This window comes from Sitodiplosis mosellana, unplaced genomic scaffold, assembly GCF_009176505.1.
Source record: "Sitodiplosis mosellana isolate CC-2019 unplaced genomic scaffold, AAFC_SMos_1.0 Smas_scaffold_2, whole genome shotgun sequence".
NCBI lineage: Eukaryota > Metazoa > Arthropoda > Insecta > Diptera > Cecidomyiidae > Sitodiplosis > Sitodiplosis mosellana.
The window spans coordinates 4,973,846-4,986,164 of NW_022595245.1; the positions used below are offsets into that span (position 1 = coordinate 4,973,846).

The 12,319-nt window shown below is 35.9% G+C and overlaps 1 protein-coding gene across 11 annotated transcripts in view; it reads left to right on the forward strand.

The window, feature by feature from the left end:
* The window catches only part of LOC129565296 (tyrosine-protein phosphatase Lar), a 396,243-nt gene that overhangs the window by 363,915 nt on the left and 20,009 nt on the right, over positions 1–12,319 (forward strand). For 7 of the 11 annotated variants that reach the window (XM_055440021.1, XM_055440015.1, XM_055440016.1 and 4 more), the window contains 7 exons: positions 4,965–5,141; positions 6,792–7,175; positions 7,571–7,704; positions 8,357–8,507; positions 10,577–10,600; positions 10,739–10,839; positions 12,040–12,232. In XM_055440021.1, the coding sequence (XP_055295996.1) occupies positions 4,965–5,141; positions 6,792–7,175; positions 7,571–7,704; positions 8,357–8,507; positions 10,577–10,600; positions 10,739–10,839; positions 12,040–12,232 (1,164 nt within the window). The remainder of the gene's footprint in view (positions 1–4,964; positions 5,142–6,791; positions 7,176–7,570; positions 7,705–8,356; positions 8,508–10,576; positions 10,601–10,738; positions 10,840–12,039; positions 12,233–12,319) is intronic. The other 4 variants (XM_055440018.1, XM_055440024.1, XM_055440022.1 and 1 more) reach the window with 1 other exon arrangement.

The following is a 12,319-nucleotide window of genomic DNA, read 5'->3' on the forward strand; positions in this document are numbered from 1 at the left end:
TGAAGCATTATTTATGCGGTTTGTTGCGAAAATGTGTTTGGTTTGGTGTGGAAAAGTGTCTGTTATCTACTTGATTCAACAAGACATGCCCCATTTTGACCAAATGCATTCGATGTTGTCTATTCCCGCAAATAATGCAATTAAACAAATTTACTCAAAGTGTCACAACGAATTTTCCAAGTTGCATTAAAATTTTCGATGCTATTTGGTTTTTCGGTATGGCTCGGTTCGGCTCTAGAATTTCCATATATGCATACTTTCAAAGAAAGCACTTGTCACATAAACTACAATTACTTTATATTACACTCGTTCACTCTCGCTCTGTGTGTATATCGCTTTATTATCAATCGAATTCGTGCAACAACCGAATATTGCTAGGTATATTGCACCCAGCAATGTAAAACTGAATGAATGAATGAATGCATTGCCAATGCCACTCAGTACAGTGTTTCGATCTCAATGATTTCGATGTATATTATACATATTGTGTGATGCTCTTTGTCGATCTCAATTCACATGGGATGAACGTGCCACACACAAATGACTTTGCACCTATCGCATGTGCATCATTTAATACCATTGAAAATTCAATACGAACCAGAGAAACACTTGTACATGGAATATTTCCATTTTGGTATCTAGTAATACAAGAGCCGTGTATCGGGACCAAAACGAAATATCTTATTCGGTAACCATTTAGCTATTTTACCATTCGCAATTGCATTATTTAATTTACGATTTGTAAATTTTACCAAAAGCTAAGTAATATTCCTCGCAGCCAAGCAAATGTATTATATTGGCGCTCAAGCAAATGTACGAATTCGAGTAATTGTCGATGTTGTTCGCATTTCGCACAAACTCGAAGAAGAGAAAACTCAATGAAAATGTTAGCTTTGCTATCTAAGTATGAAGTTGATCTTCGATGAAGCTCTTTCGCTCCCTTTCTCTCCCTCCCCTATTTGTCTAACTCTTGTTCTTTCTGGAAAGAGAACTAGTTGTGCCCCTCTTGTTCAACCCCTCTTGTTCTCTCTGAGTCAGAGACTCCGACTCTCGCTTTCTAACTTGTGTATTAGGTGCAACCATTGAAATGCAGCAAGAGCATTTCAACCATTTTATACAATAAGACTTGATACCGAATACTCGATGTGCTTCAAGTGTGAGAGTGTGCGAGTATGTATACAGTCATGGAAATTTAATTAGGACCGTTATTGAAATTTCAATTTTTTCCCATTAATTCTGTTATTTTACAAAAAAATATTCATGAAATGATGTTTATGAGAATATTTGAAGTTTTTATAAATGGACTAGACTATCAATTTCATTATTTTCGGTAATGGATATCATTTATTGATGAAATTGCCCAAAAACTGCGGGAAAAATAATTAAGACCTTCCATACAAAAAATGACAAATTTTTTCGAAAAATCGGAAAATTTATCATTTGTTTGACAAAATTCACTCCACCGATGGTCGTATTTAATTGAAATACATTTTTTCCACATTACCATTTAATAGATTTCAAATTTCTTAACAAAATCGAAAAGTTACAGACCAAACTATGATTCTTCCACGATTTTTCATACAAAAAATGCTATAAAGTTTAGTTTGGTCCGTAACTTTTCGAATTTGTTAAGAAATTTGAAATCTATTAAATGGTAATGTGGAAAAAATGTATTTCAATTAAATACGACCATCGGTGGAGTGAATTTTGTCAAAAAATGATAAATTTTCCGATTTTTCGAAAAAATTTGTCATTTTTTGTATGGAAGGTCTTAATTATTTTTCCCGCAGTTTTTGGGCAATTTCATCAATAAATGATATGTATTACCGAAAATAATGAAATTGATAGTCTAGTCCATTTATAAAAACTTCAAATATTCTCATAAACATCATTTCATGAATATTTTTTTGTAAAATAACAGAATTAATGGAAAAAAATTGAAATTTCAATAACGGTCCTAATTAAATTTCCATGACTGTATGTGTGTATCTCTCTGAAGTACGAATAAATGTCATCACAGATTATTGTATAGCGCCAAGTATTTGCCACATTGCATCGACAAATCGTCGTGCTGTCTTCACTACTTTCGATCTATCCGATGGTACCGATTAAAGTTTTTAATGGCATATTACAACGTCTTAAAAACAATTCATTCAACGCACACTATGCATACGTAGAGATTTGCCCGAATCGATTTTCGCTTTCGCTGCATTTGTTTTATCACTTTATTTTCGGTTTGCGTGTAGTTTTTAAGTTTCTCTTTCAATTTCGCATTCAAATGCATTATCATTATTCGTTATTGACTTGCGTTGAAAGATATCCGCCAGTAGATTCAATTGCTAGCGAATAAAGGGTGTGAAATGTACGCTACAGTGAATGAACACTGTTTAGTGTGAGCATATCTACGTGTAGATTAATTAAAAAGTGGCAAGTAACGGTGATTTCATCATAAAGAAACACGGTTTTATCAATCATTAAAAATGTCATAATTGGCATTGGATTCGTTTCACATTTCACCATTTTCATTGATGTTCAACCTGTGAATATCTTCAATTCAGACATTTTTCCTGTTGGCATATATAGCACATCAATGAGTTCCCCTTCGTTTTGCCAGAACCACCACAATTTTATTCCGTTTACGTTGTATTTGTTTTATCAGATAACGCAATTAAAAAGATACGTTGCCTTGATTCTCGGAACATAAAAAAAAACAAACGAGGGGAGAGAACATGAAATGACGTCATTTCCTAGCGTTATAAATCAAGTAAAAAGCGGAAACGACAATTATATCGAGTATTTATGGGAGCATAACATCTTTCGGAATTTCCTCTCTTATTCGTTCGTCATTATTCATGGTGCACGAATGCGTGTTTTGTACGACATATGGCATGGGCTGTGGGCTCTCTTCACAGCAAACGCGTCATCATCATTGTGTCGTCTATTGATGGCATGAGACGCGGTTCGCAGATGCTCTATAAGTGCAAAATAACAGAGATTGTCGTCTAATTTGTGCTTACCTGCTGTTGCCAACACTCACTTATAGATGTATCCATCATTCCGGTCGTTCGATCATAAAGCGTAAATGATGAAAACGGTTGCGATGAATGTTGACGATGGTGGTGATGGTGATGAAGATCATAATATTCCATTAGTTGGACGCAATTTTCTTGCAGACCACTGCATTCACTGCTCGATTATTGTTATCTATGATGATGTTTGCGGGAGCATGAGGAGGAAATGACGTGCTTGCTGCACTTTTATTCCCATCTAAATGGATGTTATTCGAGATAAAAACAGATTTCCATCACAAAATCAACACATTTTTCTGAATACAAAAAGCGAGAGAAAAAACATGTTTGCACATAAAATGAATAAATGACCATGTTTTCAAAAGATTAAATTGAGTGAAAACAACATTATTGGAATAGTTTTTGCTAGATTATCGAGAATTTATAAACAGAAGAAAGTTTTTTTTCCTCTTTGGGTGACGTGGCTCGATTGAGATCGTCAAAAACTGTGCTTTCATCACATTTTAATTTCATTATAGATTCTCTCTATCGGTCAGCCGGATTAAAGTTGTGCTCGCAGGCTAAATCAAATGACAATGACTAGAGCTTGAGAAAAAAGGGGACATCAAAATCGGTGATGTTGGTCATGTTGGTAAATGCAATTCATGGACCGAGTTAGTTCTCTTTGCTGTTCGAAGAAAAAGGGATTGTTGTGGCTTGGATGTGTGTGTTTGTGATTCGTTGAGTCGTAAAACCAAAATGAGGAAATGTCTTTGAATCAAAAGGAAATGACAACCATAATTATTTCATGTAAAAATACCCTGACGCTCCTTCTTTCTGTCTTTTCTTTTTCTCTCACTCTCGTCTCACCCTCATCCTCATTCACTCTCCCTCTCTCTCTCTCTCTCTCGCTCGCTCGATCGTCATCTTTTCTCATTCTTTTCATCAAAGGAGCTGTCCTTTTGGGTATCTTTTTGCACAACATAATAGACTTGTCCATATGCTTGGTTAAACAATGAATGCCAGTATTTGGTGTTATGAAAAATCATCAGGCGAACAAAAGCACCCTACACACACAATGGACTGGATGATTTTTGATGAGGTGAAGAAATGGCGAAAATCACACAAACAATGTGGGAAAATAATTTGAAAATTGTGCAAAGTAACTAAGATGTAAAATACCACTGGCAGAGCAATGATCTGGTACTTAGAAAGGTGGTCATGGAAGCGAAATGATAACGACACAAATACAATGTGGTCGAAAGGAAAATAGAGAAAAGAGATAGTCGAGTGAAAAAAAAGAGAGAGAAAAAATACTGAGTGTCATTTTTTCAAGACTTTTGTTTATTTGATTCCACATTTTTTTTCAATTCTCGCCATTTGATAAATATATGTCCGAAGTGACGGTGCGACAAACCGAATATAAAATGCCATTTCAAGTAGACTATAACAACAAGGAAGTGAAGAACGTACACGCATACACAGCGAACAAAAGGAATACTATCCCTTGGATGGTGAAATTTTGAGTGAATTAGGGAACGGGAAGAAAAAAAACTCAAGTGGAGAACAAAAGGGCCATAAAAATAATGACACGGATAATGTAAAAAAAGATATTAAATGACAGCAAAACACACCTGTTCCATTATGGTTAGCGTTCCGGGCGTCTGAGTACCAAAACCCAAAGCCGAATGAATGGAAACCATTTCCATGCTCATACGATACACCATGCGCATTTATTCAGTACAGATGTGTACAATTTGGATTGTTATCGCTATGCCAAAGCAATTTGCAATAGCCAAATCAAATTCCGTATCCTTATCACCGAGAAAAATATTGCTATGAAGGACAAAAAAATGGTTTCTCTTCATGAACGAAATATTTTGTCAAATTTCTCAAAGAAAAAAATCGCATCAAAACTTTTTCAAATTCATCAAAATTTCCCTTCTTCTTTTGCAGTCGATAAAACGCCGAGTGGTTTTCCCGTAATCACGCAGAGTCCACAGACGCGAGTCATTGAAATTGGCCACACCGCTGTCATGCAATGCCGTTCAACTGGGAATCCAACGCCGAAAATATACTGGCTCAAGGATGGCAAAAGTTTGGAAATGAATCAACGCTACACACTGATTGATGGTAAGTCTTGTTTTTTTTTTGGTTGTCAATTTGTGAAATTGTTTTTTTTTCGCTGACATCAGCTGCTGTAATTTATTCATTACAACAATATGGTGTTATTGACACCAATAAATTCACATGCATCGTTCATACAAGGTATATTATTATATTATTTTTTTCGTTTCTTTAAATTCAAACCACACTTAATTAACTATTCGATGGTCATAAATTCATCCGTTGCAATTTATTTAATTAAAATCTGTGAAAACAATTTTTATTCATGCAATTCACGGCTTCTGACCACTTTTTTGTGTGTGTGTGTGATCATGAATTGCAAATCAAAAAATGCGCCGCGTTTTTTTGTTGTTTCTCTCTCATTGGTTTCACAAACAAATTCATCGTTTGCATTCCATAAGTTTATTTTCCACATGATTTGACCATTTTGGCTGAAGTTGAACAATCATAAATTCCCATTATTAACTGAAAAATGAAACCACTTGGTCGTTGCTGGTTTTTGTTACCCATTTAAAATACCATGATTCTTGTTCGCTTTTTCTGACCATTCGTTCGTTGTACGTTGAGCCAATTTATTTTTGTGCTCGCAAATCATCGGCATCCAACTGGAAATATAGAACATATTTCGTAATGAATGAACATTGAACACGCTTTTGTTGTATGCATTATTTATGCATTTTTACATAACAACGATATTCATTCAGGTGCAGCTTTTCACTTTGAATTTTAATCAATTTAATTTAACAGCCAAAGAACAAATTTCGCAGTAACCATTTTTCAATCGTGTTCATTTTGATGGCCAGGGAGAAAGAGCAAATCAAATGGTCAACGCCCGTTATTTTGTAAATTGTTTAAATGAGAGGAATTTCGGGAAAATTTTCAGCAAATTCATCACAAAACGTATTTCAATGGATTCATTGATCGAAAATTTCCATAATGCAAAATGAAATTACACGTTGAAACGACCGAAAAATTCGGCATTGGTTTCTCCAATGTTATCAATAATTGCATGCAAAGCTCATTACCGGAACACATGCAATCAACTCGGATGATGAGCTCAATTCAAAAAAAAATGCAAATGATGTCATTCAATGAAATAACGCGTTGTTAGTATTGGATCAAATGGATTCGAATTTCATTACCTATGAAAAATGGTTGCTTATGACTAATCTTCGTGAATGAAATGACTTATAGGAATTCTTTATGGGGGAAATGTGAAAATATAAGCCAATTTTTTCGGGAATCGAAAGATAAATTCAGTTTTATTATTGACTCCAGAAGTCAGTGCACTGACTGAGACCATTGGATAAATGCAGGGAGTCAAAGACTCGTCGCTCAGGCTGTATTCAGTCTATTGCGAGACGTCCGCTAGTAACATTTTTGAAATTGATGTACTTTTTGTAATCAATCCGATCCGTTCGACTCTATGAAATGTCAAAAATTCGTTTAAAGCAACGGTGTTGTTCACATGCTTCGACCACGGTCTCAACCTTTTTGAATAAAGAAAAAATCGCTGCACTGAAAGTAACTATATGCCCATGTGAATATATGATTTTCAGTGAAAACGTTTCGAAATATAAATGAAAATGCTTTGAAACTTCTGCCGTAGATGAAAAGCGTATAAACAAAAGAGAATCTTTTCCGTTCTAATTGCAGGAAGCCTACAGATAGTGGATAGTGTGCGTGAGGATCAAGGAAAGTTCGAGTGTGTATCGGAGAATTCGGTGGGAACGGAACATTCAAAGCCAACGCAGCTGTATGTAAAGGAGCGCCGTGTACCGCCGACATTTTCCCGTTTGCCCGAACCAATAAATGAGATAATGCTTGGAGCCAATTTAAGTTTGGAATGTGTTGCCGTTGGATCGCCAATGCCATTCGTGCGTTGGAAGTCAGGCGCCGTTGATTTAACGCCCGAAGATCAAATGCCAGTTGGAAAAAATGTGCTTGAACTGACGAACATCCAGCAGAGTAACAACTATACATGTATCGCTGCATCCACATTGGGCACGATCGAGGCGCATGCAATGGTCAAAGTTCAATGTAAGTGAAAAATTTATGTGTGATACACACATCCCGATAACATTATTCCACTGACAGCGTAGCATCGAGCAAAGCACGTGCTGAGCTTAACCCCAGTCATGGCAAAAATTAATTAAACTTTTGCGAAAAGTCTCAGTATTCAGGAAAAGTTATCGCCAGTCAAAATCAATATAAATTTCAAAATGAACATCTATGCTGCAGATGAAATTTTTGCTGCTGCTGGGATTTTTGAAGCCCACACTTAACTTATTCAATTTCTGACTTCGTTTTACTTGTGACTTGTTCAATCTGCACTGTCGTACTAATCCCAATCTACTTAATTTCCATTCCACACGTTGCATTTTGTGCATACGGTGATGATTCCTTTTTTTCCATTTTCTATTCGGAACAAATAGCTTTGCCAACCGCACCAACTGATGTTATCATATCTGAGGTAGCTGCCACATCTGTACGACTTGAATGGTCTTACAAAGGACCCGAAGATTTACAGTATTATGTGATCCAGTACAAACCGAAAAATGCAAATCAGGTAAGCGCTCATCCGTTGCCATTTGTTTTGAAGGAAGTTATGGCGGCCCCCAGAATGAGAATATGGATGGATATAACTTTTGCCACATATTCGCACAAAACGACTTCACCTCAATGAAAGGACGACCAACACGAAAAATAAAGTTGTAATAAAGTGTTTAGTTGCGACAAATAGAAAGAGCTAAAATGCAACACAGACGACAAAAGTCATAGCAAAATCTTTAGGGTTCGTTTTTACCCTCTGCTTTTGCTCCACGATTTACATTTGCGACAAAAGAAAACTTTTTTTCATGCGACAAAATCGCTTCTGAAATGCGAACATTTTAATTTTCTTGGAAAATTACATTTTGCAAACTAGTTGCTCGGGTAAATCTTCACACTTTTTGATATATACATATCCTCGATAGGCTCACACACTAAATGGCAAAGACCATTTGAAAGAGTGGCAAAAAGTATCCCCTTTCGCACTTGAGTTATTTCCCTCCGATGTCGAATATATTCAAATGCGAAACTCTCATTCCTTCCTTCGTTCTGTATGTGCATTTCTCTTCTTACTTATTATTCATGCGAGAAAATTTTCTTTCCTTCCACGCCCGTTCGTTGTCCGTCGGGAATGTTGTTCAACGATTTTTTTTTCTCGTTGGAACGCGCAGGCATTTAGCGAGATTAGCGGCATTATAACAATGTTTTATGTGGTGCGTGCGCTCAGCCCATACACGGAATATGAGTTTTATGTGATTGCTGTGAATAATATCGGACGTGGACCGCCATCCATTCCAGCCACCACGACCACCGGTGAAACAGGTAAGAACCGCTTTTTTTTATTTATTCGCCCGAACACAATGAATTGTATAAATTGTGTCATGAACTCGGCTTCGCATATACTCTTTAATTGGTTTATTTGAGTTCACGTTTTCACGATTTAATTTTCATTTCTCTTTCTCTATTCTTTTCATTCTTTTGACTTAAGAACAAAAAAAAGACAAACATTTCCAAATGCAAACAAAATTCTTTCTCACAATCGGTCGCGTGCGCGCGTTTACACCATTTCTCATTTCGATGCTTAAAAGAAGAAAATTCATTTTCGCCCAACAATCCCTTCCACTTTCTTCTGTGTTGGTGGAGAAAATGAACTTTCTTTGTTTCATATCACGCGAGAAATGACATCGAGATTTTTCTTTTGCCTATTTCTTAGACGAATAAAATGTAACATTATCTTCAGTTGGGGATATGATTTTCTTTCATCCATTAATTGCCATTGTGTATCATTTAAATTGTTTTTGTGCTCCTTCAATAGAATCCGCAACAAGCGTGAACATTATTCACTTGTGATCGTGAGACTTCTTTGTTTCTACGTTCGTTACTTTTTTTGTTCGTTGTTTGCGTTCTGTTTGCGTTCTGTTTGCGTTTTGTTTGCGTTTTGTTTGCGTTTTAAACCCATTTTCACCTTGTGTTTGTGTACCAAAGCCGTTTTTATTCTCTTGAAATGAAATTTTGAAAAAAATCGCCGTTCAACCATTTAATACTGTAAACATCTAATTGTACATCAATATAACCGAAAAAAAACTCCTTATTTCTCTACTATTTCATCGTAATGAATTGCTGCTGCGTCATCTTGTTCGCCCGATTGTAACATAATAATCGTTATTTGCAACCGCGTTTCACGTTGTCTGCAATCAAAATCACATATAACCGTCATTGTAAGTCAAACATTGTACTCGAAATTTGAAAACAAAACTATTTATTGGCCGTTTAATTTTTTTTTCGTTCGTTTTTCTCTGTCATTCGTATTCTTTGAGAGATGTTCGACATTTTTCGAAGAAATCCTTTGCGATTTTGCAGCAAAGTTTTTGCTTTTTGACGAAAATTTTCGACTTTTTTTTTGAATGCTTTTTTCTCATCAATACGTATCGTATAATGTAATGAAGTATACTTCAATACTTCATTCTCGTCCTACATTTCGACTGCATGTTTTTCGGCAACACTCTGTATTGAGACTCCCTTTTCTGTATAACGAGACACTTTGTATCGACATACTTTGTATCGTTCATTTTTATCATCGAGTCTCGATGCTAGTTCACTAAGTTCAAATGCGCGTAAAATTTACTTCATTATGTCGAAAAATGTAATTTTTTCATTTTTTCTTTTAAGAATTTTTTTTGATGAACGAGCAACGTTGAAAGCTTCCGAAACAAAATTCTTAGTTCTCACAATTACTTCGTTCAATTCCTGTTAACTGCCATTGTTTCGCGCTACTTTCCGCTCAAAATGGTCAAAAGAGAAAAAGACTATTCTCAAAACTTACTTACTTACTTTCGCGCCTTTGTTACTTTCGCGCCGCTTTTTCTTCGGTTTGAATATTTGAGTTTCGAACAACGATAAACAACGGGAAAACTGTGTCAAAGAATTGCCCGAATACAATTTCTTTTTCTTTACGTCATAACAATATTGTTACATATTTGTTTATTTGTTTTTTTTTTGTTTCAAGAGAAGAAAATTGCTTTTAACTCTCTAATACCTTTTTCATGTCTATTTTCATGCTTTCGATTTGTATGTATAACATCACCACCGCCACCGCCACTACCTATCACTAACTATATATCACAACCAATCAAATATAAAAAAAACAAAAATCTAATCAAAAACAAATCACACTACATGTAAATTGCGTTTGTCACACAATCTTCGTCATTTGCTGTTTTGTATTTGTGTGTGTGTGTATTGAAACTAATCCACAAAATAACAAATCCAAAACTGACATCCACCCAAAACAAAACAAAAAAAACATACACAAACTCTAAAATCGAAATTCACACGAAACCTCACCACATAAATGTACATAACTAAAAATAAAAAAAATTAACCAACTGAAGATGATTCGATAAATGGAGGTGCCAGTAAGTGTCACGAATTTGAAAATTTGCTATAAATTTTTGTGTGTAATCCCATTAAATCATGCGATTGCTCGATTAAATCTGTTTTAGTTTTGGTTGTTAATCTATTCGGTTTTTTTTTGCCAAATAATTTTCTTACAGAAATGGAAAGTGCACCAAGGAATGTTCAAGTGCGACCATTGAGTTCGTCCATGATGATGATAACTTGGGAACCACCAGAGACGCCCAATGGACAAGTTACTGTAAGTTGAAGCAAGAATGCCGACGAAAACTTTAAACTTTTTAATGAATCGACATACTTTGCAAATGAGAATCGATTTTCTTGAACATGTGTAGTTCAATTAGGCTAGCTATGCACAGAGCCAGAGGAAAAGAAGAAAAAAACAAGCACAAGGATTGGAAAAGCAAACATCAACATTTACTTTAATTAGTGTAGACATGTTTCTGTTGCCTAGAACGTCCAAGACCAACGATCCGACCGAAGAATCCGATCGAAGAAGATGCGAAAGTTCTGAAACTGTGTACAACATAATGTTTAACGTCTTTTGTATCCTAATGGAAAGCCATTCAATGTAATATCCGGTCATGCAAAAACCGATCCCCTCAGCATTATTATTCAGGAATATAATAACCAATAGAGAAAATAATAGCCTAATAAAAGCTAATATTTCGAAGAGAAATGGCTTCAACGTTGAAATCCTATTCGATGTGTGCGTGTCGCTTCTTCGTTCCATTCCAATCCGTTCGTCTGCCGACTTTGTGAATGATGATGCAGTTCGTATATATGGAGAAATATGAATCCATATCCAGGCAGAACATTCTCTTCATCTCGCAACGAAAACTTTCGCATCTTACAAACTGTTGCCGTTCTATTCTTCCTGTCCTGCCTTTACCATGCATCGTTGTCACTTATTATTGTTACCCGAATGTTGCCCAATAATTATACAACTTTCAAAGTGTATTTAAAGAAACTTATGAAAATTGCGGTGAATAGCATGTTTTCAAGGAAGACCGTACGTTTCTTCGACCAACTTCCTTGTGCTTGCTGTTTGACCGGAATGGAATTTGGCCAAAGTTTTGGCCAGAATATATGGATTTTGGATTAGCGCCTTTTATTTCGCTCTATGCAAGTCTTTTGCCGCTCATTGGATGAGAAGATGAATTTTGCTCAGAAAAAACCTTTTTTCGAACATTTTCAAAGTATGTCGGATTGGGTGTATCGAAATGGCAAATATCAAGCGAATTCGCCTCGCAATATGAGTTTTTCAATGTTTTTTGTATTGAACAATGAAGTTATGGCTTTTTCGAAGTGAATTTTCCAATTTTTTTCTTCGCGTTGACCAATTTCGGGCAAATGTTCGCGCCAGTCAACACCAAAACCAGAAGGAATGATTTAGTATGTGTGTCGAATGTAACGATGCGATTTTTTAATTCGATTACAGGGCTACAAAGTCTATTATACAACGAATCCAAATCAGCCAGAAGCGTCTTGGGACTCGCAAATGGTCGACAATAGCGAATTAACAACAATATCCGAATTAACACCGCTCGCCATTTACACAGTACGTGTACAGGCGTTCACATCGATGGGGGCCGGTCCAATGTCGAATCCAGTTAAAGTGAAAACCCAACAAGGTCCGTATAGATGAATTTCATTATGTTTTCTGTTGTTCTTGTTGAATTGACACACTCACGAAACAAACAACCACCCCAACAAGCACC